General features: G+C 32.7%; 1 protein-coding gene across 1 annotated transcript in view; it reads left to right on the top strand.

The window, feature by feature from the left end:
- The window catches only part of LOC123653634 (peroxisomal acyl-coenzyme A oxidase 3-like), a 46,132-nt gene that overhangs the window by 11,779 nt on the left and 7,573 nt on the right, over positions 1 to 26,780 (top strand). The window contains exons 2-7 of the mRNA XM_045589628.1: positions 18,336 to 18,457; positions 18,710 to 18,847; positions 19,978 to 20,293; positions 25,111 to 25,282; positions 25,378 to 25,517; positions 26,128 to 26,270. Of these exons, the coding sequence (XP_045445584.1) occupies positions 18,336 to 18,457; positions 18,710 to 18,847; positions 19,978 to 20,293; positions 25,111 to 25,282; positions 25,378 to 25,517; positions 26,128 to 26,270 (1,031 nt within the window). The remainder of the gene's footprint in view (positions 1 to 18,335; positions 18,458 to 18,709; positions 18,848 to 19,977; positions 20,294 to 25,110; positions 25,283 to 25,377; positions 25,518 to 26,127; positions 26,271 to 26,780) is intronic.

Genomic DNA, 26,780 nt, shown 5'->3' with positions numbered 1-26,780 from the left:
AGTCGGTTAAAAAAATAATGTAGTGTAAATAAAGTTCAGTAGATTAGAAGAAGTTAGTGGATTAAAGTAGAACATAATAAACTTATCATTATGTTCTAGTTTAAATAATTGACGAGAAAAAATAAAATAATAAAAATTTACTTAATAAAAACAAAGCGTTACGAAACATAAGTCTGTCTCTCTTTCTACTTTCATTAACTAATGTGTCCCTCTCAACTTCCGTTTGCCTCGCCTGATCACACTTTTCGTGACACTCTCAGTACGTATTTACCAGCTTACTTCCCAAGTCAAGTGTGCGTAAAGAAGTTTTACTTCAAAATATCGAGTGTCGATATTAAAATTTCAATATCAAATTAATATTAGTAATAAATATCGATATTTCGATATATCGATATTTTATCAACAATCCTAGTTCGGCGCGACGCGCCGGGATGGATTTACGTGGCGCGTCGTCAGTTAAAACTCTGGAGCGATGGTTCTACACTCACGATCAAATTTCGGAGAGCGCGCAAAACTTATCAGTTAAACTGATCAGTTGAACTGACCGTCAATGGCCCCCTTTAGAGGTAAGGTCCACGCCAAATTCTGCGCAGCCGTCTCTTTCGCTCACACGCGCCAAGCGCCTGTTGTTATAGCGGATAAAACGCATTTGATACTTTCATAATAAAATATAAATAAAATAAACATATTACGAAAATGACTGTAAAATAATATAATGATAATTTCTGTAAACAAATGTATAATTTAATTTTCTTTTCTCACACTATCAATACAAATAGGCATTTCAATCTGTTTGTCTTGTTATTTGTTAATTAATATGTTTGTCGGTGTCGATGTCATAAAATGCTATTTTATTCATATCGTAAATATTAGATTCATTCGTAAACCGAAAAAACTAAATCAATTTAAAAAAATTGTTTCATAAAATTGATTTTTTATTTTAAATTTATTAACTGTTTTTATATAACATACTTGAAATTTTTAACAAATTAATTATATAAAAAACATTTTATACCATAGTTATTAATTTTTAATATACATTAGAAAATGATCATGATGGTCTTTTGGTTGTCACACTATACGTACTAGCACAAAGATCGCGCGGCTCGTACGACTCGCGCGATGCGACCAAATTTACCTAAACTTGCAGAGCGTAAAATTGTGAAATGGCTCTTAATCCACCACCCTGCTCCACTACGGGTTGGCGGAAATACTCCATACTGTGAGAGACGATCGCTATCAGGTGTACATAATAATGACCGGGACCGACAGTTTAGGCACGGTGGTGAAAGACAAAGGACAGCAATCCACACCGGATAGAAATATTTCTACAAATACATTTATCCCGAGCGGAAATCGAACCCGTAAACCTCCGGTAGTTAGGCGCGTACACATCTATACCAATAAATTAAACTGGAGCGTCAGCTTGTAATATTAAAATAACCGCTTTTTACAAAATGCATATGAATGTATACACAGTACAAATACCCAAAATAACATTTTTTTACACTTTCTGTCTGTCTGTCTGGCTGGTTGTCTGTCTGTTTGTTCCGGCTAATCTCTATAACGGCTGGACCGATTTTAACGGTACTTTTACTGGCAAATAGCTGATGTAATAAGGAGTAACTTAGGCTACTTTTATTTTAAAAAAACAATTTATTTTGTAACTCTGCATACTGAACAATATTTTTTTAATCCCACGCGGATGAAGTCGCGGGCACAGCTAGTTTATAATAATTTCTAGACAACAATCAAATTACGAGTACAAAACTATCAAATATTCCGAATTTCAAAAAGTTTAATAGAACTACGAAACAACCTAACCGAAAGAGCCGGTAATTAAAATATATATATATATAAATATATAGACCCTAAGATTTACAAAAAAAAAATGAAGTTAGTGAATGTTGTTAAGTAACACGAAAACTGTAGTTGAAGTTAAAAATAAGTTAGTTACAAATTGTAGAGTATAATATTTTACTTAAAAATAGTGTAATAACTTCTGGGGAGGTAATAGCTTACTGCATGACGTAAACCACCCTTACCTACTCCGAAAACGACTGAAAATAACAAAAAATTACTAGTATTTTATCTGTAAAAATTTTAAGCTCTACAATTCTTGATAAGTTTTTGGATATGATTTTTACGTTTTCCAAGATATTTAAAAAAGCATCTCATTGTTTTATTTGATTTTTGCCGCCGAGTTTGAGAACACTCAATCCGAGACATTGTTTTTAAGTACATGCTTCATATTTAAAATACAGATTCAAAAAAAAACTTGCAGTTTTTTTACTTATAAATAAACAGCTATAATAAGAATTCAACACACATTATTGTTTATTACATAATTGAAAATGTTTATAAGTAATGCTTATGCATTAGAAGTTTAGAAAAAAAAATAATATTTTTCATCCATAACATTGCACCGTATTAAGTATACATTTTATTTTTTAGTACAGCTTAAATATTAGAATTAAGAAAGGAAGCAGCAATAAAGCTTAAATTTTTAGTCACAATAAATGGCTTGGTTCTAAACACAAGTATTAGTTTTGTATAAGTTGAAAAGTTTATTTCATTCTTTTTAACAATGGAAAATTGTAAAATGAATTGTTTATAAAACTTACCGAAGCTAGTCGCCGTTTGTATTAAAGCGAATAACGTCAAAGTTGTAACTGAAACAAAAAAAGTAGTTCGGGTAAAAGAAAAAAAAAAAAAAAAGAAAAAACAAAAACCGATCATTTATATCTCTTTTTAGTTGTTTTAAAAATAGAACAATTTATTTAAAAGAAAAAAAGACAAATACAGTTATTACGAACGCGCCTTTTACCTTTCGCAAACATTTTGGCGGGAATTTCCGACGGCGTACGTGTAATACCCCCTACGTCTGAAGCGATACTGTCGCGCATTACGTAGTCAACGTATACCGTAGCAGTAGTCGTTAAGCTACGACTTTAAGAGGAAAGGGTACCGGCTCTTTCTCCATACAAACGTAGTCGACTGTTTTCTCCCTGGATAATGACACTAGATCAAATATTTTTGTGACATAGAACTCTTTGCTGCCATGACCATGCCCCTATGTTTTGATTTTTTTCATATTCTTATTATCATAGGAATTAGGAGACTTCAAAAACTCGAAATTTTGCATAATTTTTTGTACATTTTCAGACACTCATTAAAAAAAATATATGCATATTTTCAAAAAAATGAAAACATAGGGGCATAGCCGAAGTCTTCTTTTATTTTCTAAAAATAAATTTAAAAAAAAATTGCCATGTTTTGAGGAGAAAACAGTCGACTACGAAACACTGTTTTGGTCAAAAATTATCTACCTAAAACGGTCTGAGCTGCAGTTGTCCCTTTCTTGCTTTTTGGGGGATAGGTCTGGGGGAGGGAAGGGTCAAAGCAATACCTATATACGCCAGCGAAGTGATGCCTCATAGTCGATAATTATATCGATACACTAGTGATGTAATTTTTAGTCGATATTTTCTAAAATTCGTATTAACAAAATTAAATAATTTCTCTTTTCATAACTACAATAAAACCGTATTTGTATATGCGGTTTTTATTGTAACACTGTGCAAACCTGGGCTAACGAAGGGTTTCGCTAACAAATAACAATGATAATTATGGTAAATAACTGTGTTGTTTGTTTTTGGTATCAAATTAAAGGGCTCAATACAAGGATTTCAAAAAAGTATATTATGATTATTATTACCGTAATACTAATAAAAAATACAATAAGAAAGTTTAAAAAACTTAGGATTCTGCTCTTTCCCATGCCTATGCCAAGCAAGCTGCGAGCCGCGCTTCTTCCTCGCCTCCTAGGCGAAAAACAACTTCGGGGTTTACTCTTTCCAATATATTTTTTTTTATCAATTTCGGAATACTCTGTAAAAAGTTATGCATGGTCAAACATAAATAAATATAGGTACGTGGCGACTTTAGAACCTCCTCTGTTCTGTTGTTGTCTGTTTGTTTATACTCGATAGTTGATATTGTTCTAGGTGACACTAATTGTCACTTCTCTGTATACACTTCCCTACCGCTTTTTCACTACGCTGTGTCCTATATGCCCAAAGGTTGTCTGGAAGAGATCGCTACTCTAGCGATAAGACCGCCTTTGTACACTGTTTTATTTTTTTTTGTTTGTAATATGTTATTGTGTTGATTGTTGTTGTGTACAATAAAGAGAGTATCTATCTGTTTTTTTTCATCGGTAAGGATGAAAGGAAGGAGCAGATTATTAAATTTGGTCGAATCTATGTACCTATGCGATTCGTATTTAGACTTCGCAAATAGAATCATATTTCTGAATTGCGTAAAAAACTCAAGTGGCACCACTGGCGCAGCATTCCTTGGAACCCCGGGAACCTTGGGGCCCTATATCAAAATTAGTGGGGGGGCAGGCAAAATAATGGGTAAAGATTTCTCATTAAAAAATGCTTGCATTGAATTAAAATAAATATTTATTGATTATAAGTTATTACTTTCTCCTAAAATAGACAATAGTGAGTGTAGTCTGCTGTAGCTGTTCCTGTTCCATCGAAATCCTTAGGTAATTTTTAATCACTTTTAGTTTTGAAAAACATCAAGTTAATACCCCCGAAAAACTGGATGCAAGGCTATTGAATTTTATCAGTAATAATTCCATGAGTTCTTTAATGAAATCAATGTTTTGAATTTCGGATTTTAAGCTAATTTAAAGAGCTTGTAGTTCCAAGCTGGAGAGTTATTAGCCTTGACCTGCAGCAATAGATGCGGGGGATCGTTCGCTTCAGCCTGTGAGGCCAATACTATTAGTGAATTCCTATGAATCTTCCGCATCTATATGGGAGATTCACAGGCGCATAACCTGAAGAAGAGATTCAACGCTGCCTCCAGGTCTTACAGGTAGTAAATCGCTAGGGCAAAGTTCAAACACAGCAGAATTGGCGAGAGACTATTGGTCTTTCCAAATGGAACCCGTGCCTTTCGTTTCTTACAAAAGCTGTCGAAGGTAACGTTTTTTAGTCTACACTTCCATCATTGCGCGAACCTGAAGGCTCTCTGGCACATTATGCGAAAAAGTAAGCGAAAATTCTTTGCACTCTTTTTGCATCGAATTCAACTCTTGACGATGAGGGAAAAGCACCATCGAGCATTCCACGGTGCGAGCACGCGATGCGTAATGTGCACTATGAGCCGTGTCGTTTGTCGTGTTCTGCATTCTTTCGATGTCAAGAAGTCTAGTGGTGCTAATTGTATCCACCAGTGGTTTGCAACCAATGTGCGAGCTTCGTGCGCATTCTTTCCGCGTACATTCAAAGTGTGGAATGACCTTGCTAAAATTTGGGGGTTTTCAAGCGTCTAGTGTTTAAATCTTTTCTCTAAAGGCCATGGGCGACGGTAGCCGTTATAAATCAGATGGCTTCGTCTGCTTGTGTGCCCCATTCTTATATAAAAAAGATTAATTCATTGTTCATAATGATTAACTGAATCCCGAAATAAACGATGCAGAATGTTATCAACAATTGGGCGCACGCTTGATTCGGATAAAAGGGGATTGCTTTTCAGACTTCAGTCATTTCTGCAGTGAAAACTCTATAGGTATGTATGACAGTTTTTTATATTTTTTTTTTTCAGGATTCACAAGATTAAGTGACATTGTGGATAACATTTTACTAATTTTTTTTTTTTATCTCACCAGGTCGGCAAACAATCGTACGGCTCACCTGATGGTAAGCGATTACCGTAGCTTATAGACGCCTGCAACACCAGAAGCATCGCAAGCGCGTTGCCGACCCAATCCCCAATCCCCCCCAGGAGCTCTGGTCACCTTACTCACCAACAGGAACACAATACTGCTTGAAAACAGTATTATTTTGCTGTGATCTTCTGTAAGGTCGAGGTACTACCCCAGTCGGGCTGCTCCATATTTTGAGCAAGAAATTCCTGCTGTGCCTGTGTACCTCAGTCAAAACTTTTACTTACACACCTTAAAAAACACCCTGTAAATAGGGGGCCCCGTATCATTGATACGGCTGATATGGCAGTAGTTACGCCCTGAGTGGCACCCAATTCCCTACTGCGGGAATACGTATATTCTCAACTTACTTTACTCTATTCTTTTTAACCCTTTTGTACCTGCTTATCTAAAACGACGATTTAAATTTCTTAGTGATTCCAATGAACGCAGTCTTCGTTCTGAGGAAAGCTTACTTCTTGAATTTCCCTCTCACTCCTCTTTCTTGTATACTAAATCTTTCACTGTTCAAGCTTGTCGACTTAGGAATTCTATAGACGTGTAAAATCGGTTTCTATTTTTAACCGACTTCCAAAAAATGAGGAAGCTCTCAATTTAACTGTATTTTTTATGTATGTTACTTCAGAACTTTTGACTGAGTGGACCGATTTCAACATTTTTTTTAATCGAAAGGTGGTGTGTGTCATTTGGTCTCACTTAAGTTTATTTGAGATCTAACAACAACTTTTCGAGTTATATAAATAATACGTTTTTACTTGACTATTTTCGTCGACCTACGTTGTATTATACAGCATAACTTTTTACTGGGTGTACCGATTTTGATGATTTTTAATTTAATCGAAAGCTGATATTTATCGTGTAGTCATATTTAAATTTCATCGAGATCTGATAACAACTTTTTGAGTAATCTTTAATAACGCGTATTTACTTGACTATATTTTCGTCTACCTTTGTTGTATTACATGTCGATGTAATTGAAGTCGGCTTTTTTTCCTTTGCGTACAAGTCGAACTCGGTCGACCCAGTCAAAAGATCTGAAGTAACATATATACAAAAAAAAAGGAAAAGAAAAATACAGTCGAATTAAGAACCTCCTCCTTTTTTTGGAAGTCGGTTAAAAATCAATCTGATACGTATTATTATTTTCTGTTGGTGTACAATAAAGTGTATTATTATGTTATGTCATGTTAATCAACCACTCTTTAAAAAAATTCAATCGATTACGTAATTTGCCTAACTAAAAAAACATAAATAAAATAATAATTGAAAAAGTCGCCTTCATGATTTTTGTAAGTGTACATAATGTGTGAAATTGGTGTGATTTATATAGCTATCTTTGTGTAATTATTGAATTTTTATCTTGTTCCAGCCTTTTCAATTGACTTTCTAATAGTTGTTCTTCACGCAGGCGGCTTTTCTTGTTTTTTTTTTTTAATCATAATATTATTTTTAACCATTGTTATATCGCCGCAATTATATGTTAATTAATACATATAACCTATACCTATGTATTAATAACTGCAACAAACATGAGACATTACAAATTATATAGGTACTAAGACAAACATTTTATACTATGTATGTACTACATTACATATATATACTATACTTACACTTATACTATGTACTACATGTATACTCTATAATTATGTATGTATTTCATTACCCATTCTTACACACACCTCAACCATGTAATTACATACCTAATTCATAAATAAAGTACCTAAGTATTTCGATAATTACCCACAAAAATATAGACATGTATCAAGTCACAAAGAGTACCCAAGTCAAAATAATAAAACATAATAATAAGTAGTTTACGAAATTCAATAATAGTAAGCCGAGTCTCAGCAATACGATGCAAAACAAATTCAATAAAACAAGCCAAATTCAGAAAAATATCACTATGCGCTCTATGTACTCGAAGTCAATCACAAACGAAAGATGCGAATACTAAAATATCGTCAACAATTAATAGCTGAATAGCCGGCGCACGCACACTAACAATACGACAGTCACACATAAAAAAAACGGAGCGGAGATGGTGCGGGGCGCGGTAGCGGCATGCGGCGCGACAGAAACATTTTATTCAAATACCTATTTTTGAAAAGTCTCTCCGGTACCCTTTCCTCTTAACGGCGCATACCTATTGCATTAAATATTTGACATATCGGGCCCGTTTCACGAGTTATTGACAAAGTTTATCTGGCAAATAAGTTACTGATATGTTTTTTTAGTGTAAGATATAACATGTCCGTAGAATCTGTTTCACCTCAACTAAAAATTATACAATTTTTGGTCTCACAGATTGCTCATAGAAATATATGGGATATAAAGTTCAATAGTAAAACAGAAATAAATATTGAAAACTTTATCTACCTGACATATTATTACGTAGCCGTTCATAAAATGGGTACGTTATGCGAAATTTTACCGTTTTGGAACGCCCCGATTCTGTCACACTTTCAGAGACCCCCTAACAAATATTTCGTTACAAAAAGTAGGCCCTGATGTAGTAGTGTAGTAGGTAATGATTTCATGATTCACAATACCCTACAGAACAATGATGTGATTTTTTTTATTATTTTGAAGACATATAAAAATAATCGTACCCTAATTTGTGAACGAATTGTACGTATAACCCTTAGATAAAGTTAATTCACAATCAATTTATTATCCACGTATTATGAACATCCGATGACATGCAGTTTATTGAAATCCCATTAATTACATTTGCATTATACAGATGCAGACAGTCGTACGATTAATCATATCAGAAATATTTTTACATGTTACATTTCCGCATGTACATGCAAGTCTAGGCAAAAATATTTACCGACTGAGGAATCCGTTTGTGACCTGTATTGTAGCAGAATATGTCCTGTCATATTAAGGAGTGAAGAGAATTTAAATTTAATTCCGTCCCGATGCTCTACTGAGGTTTGGTCAACAATTTAGAATTTCTTAAAAACGTGCAGGTTTAATATTTTATAATTCTTATTAAAAATTTAGATCGATTTCTAAATAAATGTACTTCGCTATGATAGCCCGGTTTTTACACTTTGAAACTCTAATTTTATCTACAAATACCCTAATAAAGAAACGAATTGTAATTATACCAAGTATAGAGTAAATATATTATGATACTATACCTAACTACTGTTTGACTATGCATTTTGGCATTTGCAGATAATTAAATAACAATAAAATACAGGTGAAGAATTTTTCCGTTCAAACGTTTAAAACCTGTTACAACACTACGCTACGAATTGAAGAAAAATTTAAAATATATCAAAAACTTAAATAACAATGGGTATCAATTTTTTTAGAACCACGTACTCTCTTGACTCTATTTGACACCAGAATATCTAAATATATACAAGTATAATATGTATGTGTGTCTGCAAAGCAATATTTTTGTTTTGCCTTTTGATGACCCTACTCTGTTTTGTTTTAAAATCTCCTCTACCCCAAGGTTGTCTGGAAGAAATCGCTTACCTAGCGATCACACCGCCTTTGTGCATAATATTATTTTGTAAGTTTAATTTTTAAAGATAGCTATGTATGTTAGCTTGTAATATGCACAATAAAGTATATTTCTTTTTCTTCTTCTTCTTTCTTTCTTTCTTTCTTCTTCTATTCCTTTCATTATCAGGCTGTCTGGAAGAGATTACTTTTTAGTAATATGATCGCCTGGTTTTACAATTTGTTATTTGTGACTAGAATTGCTTGTATTTTTAGTTTGGTTCTTTGTTTAAATGTGGAATAAAATACTTCATTATTACTTTTATTATGAAATGATTTTCTTAAAATAAATATTAAAGAAACCTCCGCTACCGCAAAAGAAATAAAAAAAATAAAAGTTTCCTCGGAAAAGTCTTGAATATTCTCTGTTCAGTGAAGTCTAATACAAACTTAGATGAACTTTAAACTAGCCGTAAACGTGAAACGTGGACGCTAAGTATTTTCCTTTGAAGTCTTCTTCGAGAGTCTAAGAATGTATTGCTTGAGAACAATCTTTATTACTTTTAAAAACAGAATAATAAGGATGACACCGAGATGTGTTTGTTTTTATATAAACTATACGAACATAGATAAAAAATAAATAACAAAATAGAAAAAATTATGTGGTGTCATGGGACACCAGGTGGGAACGAAGTTCCTTCGGATAGTATAGAAGCAACACAATTTGAAAAAAAAGTTGAATTTTATATATATTTTCTATTTCTTGATTTTTTTTGATTTTGTTGATTGGTTTTTAATTAAGTACATAAAATTATTAAGGAAATTTAGTATTTTAGAAAATAACAAATACTGCAGAATAAAATAAATCAAACAAAATAATAATAATAATTCAAACTATTAAGTGAAATAAAAAAATGTATGTTTATTTATTTTTGTCTACAGTATAAAATTACATAAATAATTTTAAAAAAGTTTACTAGTAATATTTTAGTTTTACAAACGTCATATTATACAGTAGTGTGTCACCATCGGTGAGACGAATAACGGTCATCTGAGTGCCTAGTGCTAGTTTTATTCACAGAAACATGAGAGAAACGCGTTTATACGTGAAGATTATTTTGCATGGGAATTTAAACACTGCAGCCTAGACGATAAAGAATAGTTTACGATACAATCGATACAGAGTCATCTAGCGGCAAACGCGAGAACTAGGTTGAAATGCCGAATTTCCCATACAAAATGAAGTTAAAATTTACGCCCGTTATAAAAAGTTTGTGATTATATGCGTCGCTGACAAAATGCAGCACCTAATTTAAAAGCTATCGAAAATCGTTTAATCTATAGCCTTATATTAAAATATTTTTATATATGATTGACAGAAGTGTGTTTTTGAGGGAGGACAACAGGACACAAAGGACATGTCTCATTCAGAATTTGTAGCACCCTGATAGCTAGACAGAAGATCACAGCTAAATAATACTGGTTTCGGTAAAGCTTTAGATTAGGTAAAACCGAATTTCGGGACCGTGGGGGGATGGGGGGGAGAGGGTGGGGAACGCTACCCCTGGTACCACTGTCACACCTCGGAACCCCATGGTTATGGAGATATCCATGGTTAAAGTTTTGAGGTTAGAAGAAGAATTTCGAAAGTTAGAGGAACGCTTGGCTCCGGCGCTACGGGAAGTGCAGCCCTTCCGCCCTTGCGTGCGAAAGCACGCTCACTCATGCTCCGTTCCGCAGCGGAGGCTGGTCGCCTTCGGCGACCAGCCTCAGCCGCTCCTCTACGCATTCGTTCGCGCGCTTTCGCACGGCGGGCGAGGGCTGCCCTCCCTTCGCGCCTCCGCGGCACAAAAAAACACTCTAGGGGTAGGACAGACCAAGACCACGTGGACAGTGGGGTGCTCCGATTCGGTTTTGGGTATTTTTCGAATTTCTAAACTTATATTCTAGCACGCAATGTTACTTATTTTATTAGAATATTATGTCTGACGCGTTATTTTGTTTGAAAGTGTCGATTTGTCACACAATGCAAACAGTACGAGCTCAAAGGTATTATAATAGCTTTAAATTCTTCTTCTAACCTCAAAACTTTAACCATGGATATCTCCATAACCATGGGGTTTTGAGGTATGACAGTGTTACCTTGTATAGATTCCCCTACACCCTCCACCCTCCACACCCAAAACCCCATAATTCGGTTTTTTTTTTGTACGGAGCATGAGTGAGCGTGCTTTCGCACGCAAGGGCTGCACTTCCCGTAGCGCCGGAGCCAAGCGTTCCTCTAACTTTCGAAATTCTTCTTCTAACCTCAAAACTTTAACCATGGATATCTCCATAACCATGGGGTTCCGAGGTGTGACAGTGGTACCAGGGGTAGCGTTTCCCACCCTCTCTCCCCCCATCCCCCACGGTCCCGAAATTCGGTTTTACCTAATCTAGATCTTAGCCCTGGTTTCAAGCAGTGTTGTGTTCCTGTGATAAGTAAGGTGACCAGAGCTCATGGTGGGAGAGCGTCTATAATCTATGGTAATTAGGTACATTCTGTAATCAGGTAAGCTATACCTTTGTTTACTGACCTAATTGTTTAAAAAAAAACAGCTTTTTACATTGCGTCTCCACTATGTATGCACATAGATATGCATTGTACTTTAGTTTTATTGTAAGTATAAATTATTTTTATTCTACATACTCCTAAAATAACCTATGTGAGATTATCCCTTTTTAGCAAATGAACTCCTAATAACGAAATATCTATCAGAGTAGTAGATAACAAAACTCATTGCTGAAATAAATATAACAATTGTCAAAAAAAAATGAACAATAAAATTATACATTTAAAAGTTACTTTTGCATGTATACTGTTGATAATTACCAAGTATTTCTATTATCCATTTCAACAAAGAAAACCCTGAATGAAAAATCTTTGACTGGATTTACATAATGTTTGTTTAATTTTAAGAATTCTAAGATTATAATTTGTAAACCACACTTTTTAAATAGCAAAAAGAGTATTTGTTAATTCTTCTCTCTAGAATTAAAAATAAACGTTTCATTTTTTATTTGAGTTAGATAAATAATATGTAAGATAAATAATTTTGACTAAAGTAGGAAACACTAGGAAATTTCCTGCTCAAAGTATTGATCAGCCCAACTAGAGTAGTAACTCAACCTTACAGAAGATCACAGCTAAATAACACTATTTTCAAGTAGTGTTGTATTCCTGTTGGTGAGTTAGGTGACCAGAGCCCTTGAGGGGAATTGGGTATAAGGTTGTCATCACCCTTGCAATGCTTCTGGTGTTGCAGACATCTATACGTTATGGTAATCGCTTACCATCAGGTAAGCCGTACACTTGTTTGCCGACGTAGTTAGTCATATAAAAAAAAATATAATAGACATTATAATTTTAGTATTTTTAGACAGACTCAATTTAAGCTAAAGTACATAAATTCATGCATCATTTTACTTTTATTATTTATTCATGTTGTTTTATACAAAAACAGATATAAAAACTATAACAAACATTGTATATATCAGTATAACCTTAATAACTTAGAAATGATTCAGCCAGTTTTTTTTTTATACAAGACAGAACCAAAAAGTTTTTATGCAAATTAAACATATTTTATTATAAAACATTGACTTATGTTAAAACCATAATCATGTGATATTACAAGAAAACTTTAATTTTAGTTTTAGTTAACTGAATTAAATATAGTACTTAAAAGTATGTTTTTCTAATAATAATTGAATAAATTTACATACATATGTAAATACCGGTTAACGTTTACTTTTTAAATTTTATATTTAGCACTTACCAGTTTTCATTGCAAAATCATTGAACACCAATTTCAATAAATCTTTGTTATTCTATTAATCGTCTAAACTTTTCCGTAATTTAGAAAAGTTTTTATTTGTTGTTTTGATTTGAATTGTATTTTTGAAGTTTGAAGTTTGTTTTGATGAATAAAGTTTTGTCGTGATAACGCAGATAACGTCATAAAAGTTAAGTCGCAGCTACACATTTGACTGTCTGTGTTGGGTCATTGACATAATAATTTTTAATGCCTATTTAATTTATTAGTAATCTCTTTGTAGTATAATATATATTTCTGTCTTCAAGAATATATATTAGATACACATATTACGTCTACAATTAAATGAAAATATTTGACCTTAGATTAAAATGTTCTCTCTATTCTTCTTCTGTCAGTTCAAAAAATTAAGTTGTGAAGACTACAATAATACAAAATTACAAGTAGTATTACAACCTTAATTTATTTTTAACAAAGCATTATTTATGAATGTGTATACCAGCTGCTGTACTTTATACTTTATGTAGTTATGATGACCCGTGGTTGTGACGTTATGAGAAAAATTGTTGATCTTAGTTGTTAAGTTTTTTGTGTATATCTGTACTCTGTACCGTATATTCAATGTACTCTGTGATGTTCAAGTAATGTTTAAGGACCTACCCCACCCCAGCCTGCAAAATAATGATATTTGTAATAAAAAAAATACTAATTGATAGATTTTGAATTGCTCAATTCAACTACGTTGTCCTTTTAAATTGCTCACCTCAAATTATACAATTAAAAATCAAAATTAAAAAAAAAAAACAAATATTTTCAAACTCCTATATCTTTCGATGTATACAATATTTTAAATTGCTCAAAGTGTTAAAAAACTGCTCAAGTTGCATTTATAATTGCTCAAGTATAGTTTGGAACAGATCCACTTCCCTTAATTTTTAAATAAATATAAATAGTTTGCACAAATAAAATATTGATATTTGTAAAAAAAAAAATACTAATCGATACATTTTCAATAGCTCAATTCGACTACGTTGTCCTTTTAAATTGCTCACCTCAAATTATTTAATTATAAATTTAAAAAGTCGTTGAAAAATATTCTTTTATCAATATTTTCAAACTCCTGTATCTTTTGATGTATACAATATTTTAAATTGCTCAACGTGTTAAAACCGTGCTGAAGTTGCATTTATAATTGCTCAAGTACAGATTTGAACAGCTCCACTTTCCGTAATTTTTAAATAAATATAAATAGTTTGAACAAATTTAACGTTTATATCATAAGACAGGTGTACGCTGCGCGTACGCATAGACAATGATGCGAAGCAAAAAAATTGCGGATATTCGTAATAAAAAAGATACTAATCGATAGATTTTCAATAGCTCAATTCAACTACGTTGGCCTTTTAAATTGCTCACCTTAAACTATTTAATAGAAGCAACCGGCAATTGAGGATAACAGTGGAAAGTAATGTTACTTTAACAATGTATGTGAATCCTGATAACTAATAAAAGTAGGTAATTATTTTAATTATACGAGGAAAGTATGAAATCTGCCTGCCAAAAAAGTGGGGTTGTTCCCAACTGAACTTGAGCAATTATAAATGCAACTTCAGCAGGGTTTTAACACGTTGAGCAATTTAAAATATTATATACATCAAAAGATATAGGAGTTTGAAAATATTGATAAATGATTTTTTTCAACGACTTTTTTGATTTTTAATTAAATAATTTGAAGTGAGCAATTTAAAAGGCCAACGTAGTTGAATTGAGCTATTGAAAATCGAACGATTAGCATCTTTTTATTACGAATATCCGCAATTTTTTTGGCTTCCCATCATTGTCTATGCGCATCTGCAGCGCTCACTTTATCGATATAAACGTTAAATTTGTTCCAACTTTACATATTTATTTAAAAATTAAGGAAAGTGGAGCTGTTCAAATCTGTACTTGAGCAATTATAAATGCAACTTCAGCAGGGTTTCAACACGTTGAGCAATTTAAAATATTGTATACATCAAAAGATATACGAGTTTGAAAATATTGATAAATGAATTTTTTTCAACGACTTTTTTGATTTTTAATTAAATAATTTGAGGTGAGCAATTTAAAAGGACAACGTAGTTGAATTGAGCTATTGAAAATCTATCGATTAGTATCTTTTTTATTACGAATATCCGCAATTTTTTGGCTTCCCATCATTGTCTATGCGCACGCGCAGCGTATATACACCTGTCTTATGATATAAACGATAAATTTGTTCAAACTATTTATATTTATTTAAAAATTAAGGAAAGCGGAGTTGTTCAAAACTGTATTTGAGCAATTATAAATGCAACTTCAGCAGGGTTTTAACACGTTGAGCAATTTAAAATATTGTATACATCAAAAGATATAGGAGTTTGAAAATATTGATAAATGATTTTTTTCAACGACTTTTTTGATTTTTAATTAAATAATTTGAAGTGAGCAATTTAAAAGGCCAACGTAGTTGAATTGAGCTATTGAAAATCGAACGATTAGCATCTTTTTATTACGAATATCCGCAATTTTTTTGGCTTCCCATCATTGTCTATGCGCATCTGCAGCGCTCACTTTATCGATATAAACGTTAAATTTGTTCCAACTTTACATATTTATTTAAAAATTAAGGAAAGTGGAGCTGTTCAAATCTGTACTTGAGCAATTATAAATGCAACTTCAGCAGGGTTTCAACACGTTGAGCAATTTAAAATATTGTATACATCAAAAGATATACGAGTTTGAAAATATTGATAAATGAATTTTTTTCAACGACTTCTTTGATTTTTAATTAAATAATTTGAGGTGAGCAATTTAAAAGGACAACGTAGTTGAATTGAGCTATTGAAAATCTATCGATTAGTATCTTTTTTATTACGAATATCCGCAATTTTTTGGCTTCCCATCATTGTCTATGCGCACGCGCAGCGTATATACACCTGTCTTATGATATAAACGATAAATTTGTTCAAACTATTTATATTTATTTAAAAATTAAGGAAAGCGGAGTTGTTCAAAACTGTATTTGAGCAATTATAAATGCAACTTCAGCAGGGTTTTAACACGTTGAGCAATTTAAAATATTGTATACATCAAAAGATATAGGAGTTTGAAAATATTGATAAATGATTTTTTTCAACGAATTTTTTGATTTTTAATTAAATAATTTGAAGTGAGCAATTTAAAAGGCCAACGTAGTTGAATTGAGCTATTGAAAATCGAACGATTAGCATCTTTTTATTACGAATATCCGCAATTTTTTTGGCTTCCCATCATTGTCTATGCGCATCTGCAGCGCTCACTTTATCGATATAAACGTTAAATTTCTTCCAACTTTATATATTTATTTAAAAATTAAGGAAAGTGGAGCTGTTCAAATCTGTACTTGAGCAATTATAAATGCAACTTCAGCAGGGTTTTAACACGTTGAGCAATTTAAAATATTGTATACATCAAAAGATACAGAAGTTTGAAAATATTGATAAAAGAATATTTTTCAACGACTTTTTAAATTTATAATTAAATAATTTGAGGTGAGCAATTTAAAAGGACAACGTAGTCGAATTGAGCTATTGAAAATGTATCGATTAGTATTTTTTTTTTTACAAATATCAATATTTTATTTGTGCAAACTATTTATATTTATTTAAAAATTAAGGGAAGTGGATCTGTTCCAAACTATACTTGAGCAATTATAAATGCAACTTGAGCAGTTTTTTAACACTTTGAGCAATTTAAAATATTGTATACATCAAAAGATATACGAGTTTGAAAATATTGATAAATGAATTTTTTTCAACGACTTTTTTGATTTTTAATTAAATAATTTGAGGTGAGCAATTTAAAAGGACAACGTAGTTGAATTGAGCTATTGAAAATCTATCGATTAGTATCTTTTTTATTACGAATATCCGCAATTTTTTGGCTTCCCATCATTGTCTATGCGCACGCGCAGCGTATATACACCTGTCTTATGATATAAACGATAAATTTGTTCAAACTATTTATATTTATTTAAAAATTAAGGAAAGCGGAGTTGTTCAAAACTGTATTTGAGCAATTATAAATGCAACTTCAGCAGGGTTTTAACACGTTGAGCAATTTAAAATATTGTATACATCAAAAGATATAGGAGTTTGAAAATATTGATAAATGATTTTTTTCAACGACTTTTTTGATTTTTAATTAAATAATTTGAAGTGAGCAATTTAAAAGGCCAACGTAGTTGAATTGAGCTATTGAAAATCGAACGATTAGCATCTTTTTATTACGAATATCCGCAATTTTTTTGGCTTCCCATCATTGTCTATGCGCATCTGCAGCGCTCACTTTATCGATATAAACGTTAAATTTGTTCCAACTTTACATATTTATTTAAAAATTAAGGGAAGTGGATCTGTTCCAAACTATACTTGAGCAATTATAAATGCAACTTGAGCAGTTTTTTAACACTTTGAGCAATTTAAAATATTGTATACATCGAAAGATATAGGAGTTTGAAAATATTTGATTTTTTTTTTTAAATTTTGATTTTTAATTATATAATTTGAGGTGAGCAATTTAAAAGGACAACGTAGTTGAATTGAGCAATTCAAAATCTATCAATTAGTATTTTTTTTATTACAAATATCATTATTTTGCGGGCTGGGGTGGGGTAGGTCCGACCGAGCTACACATGTCCCTGATTGCAGTTTACGGAGTGTGGAGATCGTGTGTCGGGCTGGCAGAACGACACTGCGGCCCTGCGACAGGGTGAACAATTAAAATATCGGCCCTGCATGCATACATACAATACGATCGGCAGTGGCACTGCAAGCAGGGCCCTGCAGGCAGTGCTTTGAGTAGGCCCCTTTACTTTGGTGTATATATAATTTATGTTCTTTGTTTGGTGTAGTCGGTGGTAGTGTGTGTTCCAATTTTTACCAATACTCTTTGATTTTTACTAATTAGTATTAAGGTGTACTGGTGTTGCAAGAGTTTTATTTACACTTTGCGGTAACAATATACAGAGACTTCTTGACTTCTAGACAAACATAGTGGTTGAAAACTTTTTTTGTCGTGTTTTTCTAATATTTCACTGGAAAATTAGATATTTAAATAAAGATATTGAGTATTTTTAATTTATAGTAGTGAAACTAATTTCCGATAAAGTAATCTGACCAATAAAATAAACAGTTTGCATAGATATAAATTAAAGCTATTTTCGTACGAGATACTAGTCAGTGGTTGTTATCAATTATCAGTGTTTGTTTCTTTGTAAATAATGGAATCAAAAAAATCTATTTTGGAAGAGTTAAAATTTTATTTTCCTGACTTGCCTAGTGGCCCATTAGACGCTTATAGGAAAAAAGCAACTTTTAATTGGCGTCTTATGAAGCTTGCTTACGATAACTTGACGACGATTAAATTAAAAGTAAGTACAATTTCTAAGTTTTAGTTTAACCCTTATCTATTTTATGAATATATTTTTTTTCACAAAACAAAAGTTCATTCAGCTTTCTTTTCTATTTTAAAATTTATTTATTTTTCTTAATATAAATGTAATCTAAGTATGTGATCAATGTTCGTTTTTTTTTTTTTACTTTTAAAGTCCAATATTTGACTAATTGTTAACACTGAACTTTTATATATAAATAATTTTATTATTTTTAATTTTGTTTTTAAGCATGACATATACAGTTTTATGGAGAAGCATCCACTTTTTCAATACTCCGATACCTCCCTGTCTCTTGATGAAGAGAGGCATATAACTGTGAAGCGTATGTATGCTTTATTCAATGCGAATTTCGTACCCTTCGAAAAGGTGAGGCTCATTCATATTATTTTAATAAATAAATCATTTCTTTTTTATTTCATACAAATAGAGAGAGGGACAAACTTCTTAGCATTCAATGGATTCACCGTGCGGGTACCGGGTCCATCGTGTGGCAAAAGGAGAAACTCAGAGCAGTTCCCAGGACTTGCGACCTAGGTGTAGGTTTAAGGAGGTCCCCTTTGAGATGCGCATCAACGCCCACCTTCACTGCTCGAGTTTCCCGCCTTGTCTAGCCAAATTTGGTAGGAACCTGTTAGTGCAGCCTTAGAAACTCGTTCTAAAATAGAACTTACTGCAGTTCTCGACAGGCCAATGTCTTTTAGAAGTTAATAGAGAGATTTTGGTATATCTCTCGCTCCTACTTCTACCGCGTATAAATTAACCACATAACCATTTTTGTTAAGTTCGTTTGTTAGGTTGTGATATTTATTTAATTTTATCATGTGGTTTTTAGGAATGTTGGTTTCTCACTGTATTATTTACTGTTATATTACGGTTTATTTATTCATAAACACCGAATTTTGTAAAATCAAAAAGATTATTTGTTGAATCTTTTTATATCAATCACTATTCTATTTTTTTATAAAGCATTATCGTAAAAAAAAACGATGAAGTTAAACAAAGTATTACTTAAATGCAAAATAGGATACTTAAAAACACATGAAATCAAGCCCTTCATTAGTGCAATAATTTCGGCAATTTCATATAATTGTCGTAATTGATAATATTTGTCATGCTTTCCAAGAATTATTGTTTTTTAATTTTATTCACAATTTCATTAAATGTAATGAGTATTATCAAATTTAATTTCATTTTATATTGCTGTTTACAAATTCTGATATTCTAGATATATGCACATAGAAATTGAGAAATGAAGTAGCTCGTTGGCCCATTTGGTAGTGGCCCTGCCTTCTGCTCTGAGGATTGTGGGTTTGATTACTGCCTGAGTCTGAGTGTGTTATTTATAATTGTTTACATATCGATTATTTCTATATATTTATTAAAAAAAAAATAATATCATGCGGCTGTTACCTGTAACACAAGCATTAATTTGCTTATCTATGTGTGTTAAAGATATTTAAAAGGATATTTTAAACATTTATTTTGAAATATTTTAGATTGTAGAAGAACCAAGAATACTACAAGCAGACACAGAAGCAATGTTTATGTACGACAGTTCCCTAGCTGTTAAACTGTCTTTAACATTTCGTATGTTTGCAAACACGATACAAGGAAGTGGTAAACCTCATCACTATCATTTTGTTGAAGATGTGCAAAATGGTAAAATCGGTGGAAGTTTCGCTCTAACTGAAGTATCTCATGGTTCTAACGCTAAGGGCATGAGAACAACTGCGACGTATGTCCCAGAAAAGAAACAGTTCGTTATACACTCTGCTGATTTTGAAGCGGCTAAGTTCTGGGTCGGAAATATGGGTGAGTTCAGTTTTGTTTATTTTAATTACTTAATCTAAACATTATTGATTATTATTACTTAATCTACATAAAAAATGTAAAAATGGATCACCTTATTCTACATTATAAAAATTGGATCACTAAATGTGTTCCTAAGTGCAAAACTTAAAAATATTTGGACAAATTTGAATAATTTTCATATTTTAAATACTTTTGAAAATTGCACAGAAAATTGGGCGATTACAGGAAGCATATGATTATTTATAGTTCATCCGTTTGACAGTTTGCAAGACAGGATATTTTGCGGTGCTGCTATGAAGCAGTATATAATATACAAGCTGTGCCCGCAACTTCGTCCGCGTGGAATAAAAAATAAAAATGTTCATTTCACAGTTACAAAAAAAAAAAAATGGAAGTAGGCTAAGTTACTCCTTATTATATCAGCTATCTGCCAGTAAAGGTCCCGTCAAAATCGGCCCAGAGTTTTCAGAGATTAGACGGTACAAACAGACAGACAGAGAAAAATTGTAAAAAATGTTATTTTGGTATATGTACCGTGTATACATCCATATGCATTTAGTAAAAAGCGGTTATTTTAATATAACAAACAGACACTCCAATTTTATTTATTTGTATAGATTTTCTGTATGTTTCAAGACACAAAATCATATGTACATAAATTGTTGCTTGCATATGTGCTAAACATTGGTGAGTCTTAGTTACAATTTGTAGTAAATAAAAAATGCTCCATGCTCAAGGGGGAACCAGCAGCTTGTAAACTCTTTATGGAAGTCTGGAAATACACCAAATACAAATGCCACACTACCACGAATATCAATATGGCCAACATAAATATTGATCGTGTGTTGAGATCAAGCCCATGATCTCTAGTGCATCAGTTACTTGCCATTAATGTGCATTTAGTGTACATCTTTATCATAATCATTACAGTCTATACAGTCCACTGCTGGACATAGGCCTCCACAAGTTTACGCCAAAAATAACGTGAACTCATGTGTTTTGCCCATAGTCACCACGCTGGGTAGGCGGGTTGGTGACCGCAGTACTGGCTTTGTCGCACCGAAGACGCTGCTGCCCATCTTCGGCCTGTGTATTTCAAAGCCAGCTTTTTAAGTTCCAAGGTGGTAGCGGAACTGTGTTATCCCTTAGTCGCCTCTTACGACACCCACGGGAAAAGAGGGGGTGGCTATATTCTTTAGTAACGTAGCCACACAGTAGTGTACATTGGAATAAAATATTCTTTTAAATATTTAGACAAAAGGTGATAAGTCTACTTGAATCAAGTTTCGTTTCGAGTCGCCTAACTATCGTGACCATAATATATGTTTTGACATTTTGACCTCAAAAACATTAAGATGTAAATACAATTCCATTGTTTAACTTGATTGTTATTACTTGAACAGGATGTACTAGTAATTTTGAATACAAATTTTGATGGAATTTTTAGAGGAAATATTAGTTTTAATGATTGCTTTATTGTTAACTTAAATGTGAAAGTCATTTCTTTTTAACCGACCTCAAAAAAGGAGGAGGTTTCTCAATTCGACTGTATGTATACATATATTTCTTATTTTTTGTTGATTCTTTTTTGTTGGAGAGGAAATGTCCCAAGGATGGTGCCATGATAAAAAAAAAACAAAATCTGATGATGAAATGGATGATCAGTTTCAGCCAGTATCGCGATGTCATCTGCAAATCTTAGATTATTGCGGTATTTACCATTTAACAGTATGCTCTTTTGTTCCTAATTTATTTTGCTGGAAATGTCTTGCAGAACCGCTATGAAAAATTTTGGTGACAGGAAATCGCCTTTTGTTACACCTCGTTCAAATTTTAATTCTCTTCCTTGGTCTCCAGTTTTACTTTGCTAGTACTATTTTCATACACGTTTTTTTTATATGTGATATGTTTATGGTCGATTGCTAGTGAGTTGAATGCGTTTCAGATGAAGCTGTGATTGATACTGTATAAGTCTGCTGTAATCTGTGAACGCCACATATGGTAGGGAGCTAGTGACAGATTTTTCATGACCAATTTACTCCCAATCGAAACTTCCTTAAATGAATTAGGGATTTATATTACGTATATTCGAGACCGTCAGCCGCGACTCCGTAGATGAGGCGGGCAGTGACAGCCTATTTTTTTTTTCTCCATACATATACTGTACTAAGTTTCAAATTGTGGTGTCAGTTAAATTCTCTGTACTTTTATTTAATTTTTGTATTCTCTGTAATTTTGACAGACACATACTAGTTAGTTGTGATGTTTGGTACAGAAAGACAGTAAAAAATACTCTATCACCATATAAGAATATCGAAATTAAACATTTATTTATTAAAGATGTCTTCAAAAGCACTTTTGGATCGTCACATCGAATAATAATTATATTAGTCTTTATGTAATGGTTAGTTTTTTATATGAATACTCTTCACACGGCATTGCAGTCATAATTTTTTATCATGTTTACGTGTGTATATTAATTATTGTATTATTAAGTATATTATGATAAAATATTAGAGATAAAATAGTTTTTATTTATCGGTTTAACAAACGAAGGACTTTATCAGTAGTTTTTTTTAGGAATTTATAATGAATTTTGTTACAAGGTATTTCAACAATGTATTATGTTATAATCCTGTATGAGAACAGTTTAAAAACTAGATTCGATATAAAACTAGTATATTAACTTGGATTTTCAACTAACACTAGTAACCAAGTTAACGTTAAATTACTATTTAAAAAAAAATAACAAATTGCTTCTAATGAGATACTCAGAAAAGTGACTCACTCATGACTCCAGAAAGTCGTAGTCCACTGCTGGACATAGGCCTGCACAAGTTTGCGCCGAAAATGGCGTGAACTCATGCGTGTTGCCTATAGTTACCACGCTGGGCAGGCGGGTTGGTGACCGCAGGGCTGGCTTTGTTGCGCTGAAGACGCTGCTTCCCGTCTTCGGTCTGTATATTTCAAAGCCAGCAGTTGGATGGCTATCACGTCATCGGCTCTCAGGAAAGTGAGCAATTCATAAAACAGTATTACAGAATAGAATACAATATAATAAAATCTCATTTGTTGTACAAATTTTTCACAGCCACATAAAAAAGAACAATATAAAATAAAACAACAAGAAATGTTAACGCAATAGGAAGTTTATTCAACAACGAAACGTGGGAAATCCATAAAATAATCTCAATGATGTTAGTAATTGGCAGCATACAACGCTTCAGCCTGTAATATCCCACTACTGGGCATAGGCCTCTTTCCCCATGTAGGAGAAGGATCAGAGCTTGATCCACCACGCTGCTCCAATGCGGTTTGGCGGATATATTCCCTACTATGAGTAACGATCGCTATCAGGTGTACATGATAACAACCGGGACCGACGGCTTAACGTGCTCTCCGAGGCGCGGTGGGGACCCACAACGACTGCACAAACACCCAGACCACGGCAAACACCTGTATGACCAATACAAATGTTTGTCATGTGCGGGGATCGAACCCGCAATCGCCAGCGCAACAGGTACGATCCATGGCTGTAACCGTTGCGCCAACGCGGCGTCATGCGTGTTGCCCATAGTCTACAAAAGCAATAATTAATACAGCATACAAAAGCAACAATTAATAAACAATGTAGATGAAATAAAAATATTAAAAAATATCTCTCTTTTACAAATAGTTTACAATATCAGTTCTAACTTCTGAAAAATATATAATGTAGTAATTGTAAAGGCACTACGACAAAAAATGATTCCTTATCAACTAATATACGTTATTAAAACGAATACAGTATTAATCCATATCGACTTAAATGCGTCACTCACCTTAAATATTTTATCCATAATTTAAATGAAAATAGGAGTTATCAGCAAAAAAGAAATTGGGACGAAACCGCATCTGATATGATGCGAAAGTCACGGCGCGCTTTCCTCGGTAACATTAATTAGCCGCGCTTCGCGGTAATTGCTGATTCCGTATAATCTAAGAGGCGACATCATCGCACTTATGTCTTTAACATCAATTCTACACAAAAATAGGGTCCCGCTTTAGTGACCGCGGTCAAATTCCTGCTGTTTATCACATATGACCTTTAGTGACATCGTTGACTTGGTACATTGACTCAATGATATTTTATCTGCAAATACACTAATCGAGATATATTTTTGAATTGTAAAATTATTAACGCATGGTATAGTTTTTATGAGGCACGTTAAAGGTTATTTGATATTAGGGTACGAATTTTGCAAATTGATAATTGCCTTTATTGGCTTGGCTGAGAAAGACGACTTTTTTGAGTTAAATCAAATTAAAATTTACTTTATTGAAATTGGATTCAAAACTCTTTGCTTTTTTAAAACTAATGCTTAGCATTCTATTGAAAAAAAAAAAACTTAGAAATCGCTCTTTATAAAAATATTAATATAATTTTTAAATAATTATATATATATTTTTTATTTAAGTGATATATCCACAGGCTTATTATGCCCGTGCTTTGGTTATTCTATTATTATTTTTTTGTTTCAACATGCATCGGTACTTCACTGCAACTTTAGAATCCTAAATAATTATATACCTACTTAGTTGTATCATGTACGTCCTGCACGAAAGCCCAACTTAACTCGCATATCGTTTTTATCACCAGTTTTACCTCTGCCAATACTATATGTTAAGAAAATTTTAAAAAGGATAAAAATAGTTTACACTAGCAATGTCATTATAATTAGATGCTAAAAATGAAATTTAAAGAAAGAGAGAGTGTGAGAGTAAGAGAGAAATAGAAATAGAATTATCTTATGATTAATAATAAATTATTTTTCTAGGAAAATGCGCGACTCACGCCATTGTATACGCTATGCTGATATCCAAAGGAAAAAATCATGGCTTGCACGCGTTTGTGGTACCTCTCAGAGATACGAAGACCTTAAAACCGTTCCCTGGAGTCATTGTGGGCGATATCGGAGAGAAGGTTGGCTTAAATGGTATTGATAACGGGTATGTATATTGCTATTGATTAAAAATTAGTTTTTTTTTATATTCATCTATCTGTCCTCTTTTATCCTATTTATGGCATTTTTTTTTTACTACAGATTTGTTATGTTCAACAATTACCATATCCCAAAGGAGAATGCCCTTGACAAGTTGGGCGGAGTGGATGACAATGGTGACTATCAAACAGCGTACAGAGACCCCAATAAGAGATTTGGTGCCTCTTTGGGTATTTTATCAGGTAAAGTTTGTTTTAGCTTTTATTGAAATTGAAATCGTTCCAATGTAATATGCTTTTTATTAAGTTTAAAATAAGATGGTTAGTTAAATTGCATAAATTGACAGTTGTTGACCTGAAATTAAATTCTGCCAGAGATAACAAGCAATTTTGACGTTTAAAAAGTTTAATGAACTAGTGCCGATTATATACTACAGAGAAAAGTAACAAAGTTCTTTATTGCATCCAACTAAACACTAAAAATACTGACAGTAAAAATCGTATTTGAAAGTTTAAAAATATAAAATTGCGTTCAGCCTGTATCATCCCTCTGCACAGCATAGGTATCATTCTCCATGTAGGAGAAGGATTATAGCTTAATCCGCCACGCTGCTCCGCTGCGGGTTGGTGGATAGGTATTTATGATAATCTAAAAATTAACGTGCTTTCCGAGGCACGGTGGGGAGACCCACAAGGACAGACTAGCACTACTCGCACCAGTACTACACCAGGGTGGTTGTTAAAAAAATATACAAGGTTGCTTATATCAACGAAGAATTTTTTTCTACTTGGACATAAGCCATGACAAAGCATTATAATAATGGTTATGGCAATAAATTTGTGTACATTTCAGGTGGCAGAGTAAATATTGCAGGAATATCGACCAATTACCTCCAGAAAGCTATAGTAATAGCAGTCAGATACTCAGCTGTGAGAAAACAGTTTGGTGCACAAAATGCCGTTGAAGAAACTCCTGTTTTGGAGTATCAACAGCAGGTGAATGTACTTATATAGACGAAATTTGTGCAAAACTTATTAAAAAGAAGTGGTATATATGTTTAAAAAAAAAAATAATAATTAAGATATTAAAATTAGATAAGTTAATTTAAAAAAAAAAAAAAAATAGTTCCTGAAAGTGTTCGCAAAATATAAAAGTAAATCTCCTTATGTCTCATGTATTTTACCGTAATGATAAATCTATATATTAATACGTAAAGCAAAACTTTGCACACTTACAGTTTATATTGAGGAGGAGTGCAGAATGCTAATATTTTTAATTATGCATAAAAATACATTAAATCAAAAAAAAAAAAAAACAATAACTACCACGTATTTTACGCACACACGCATATAAATACTTTTTTGTTTATCAATACAGGAAAATAGTCTTTGACCACAGAACCTTAATATTGTTCAAACTTATAATTTAAATGACTTATGGTCGAATCTCGACCACTGGGCGATCGCTAGTCTATATAGTTACACAAATTGGAAATTTTGTGTTTG

This window comes from Melitaea cinxia, chromosome 5 (genome assembly GCF_905220565.1).
Source record: "Melitaea cinxia chromosome 5, ilMelCinx1.1, whole genome shotgun sequence".
Classification (NCBI taxonomy): Eukaryota; Metazoa; Arthropoda; class Insecta; order Lepidoptera; family Nymphalidae; genus Melitaea; species Melitaea cinxia.
The sequence above is the reverse complement of the archived record's forward strand: the minus strand, read 5'-3'. Positions and strand labels throughout refer to the sequence as shown.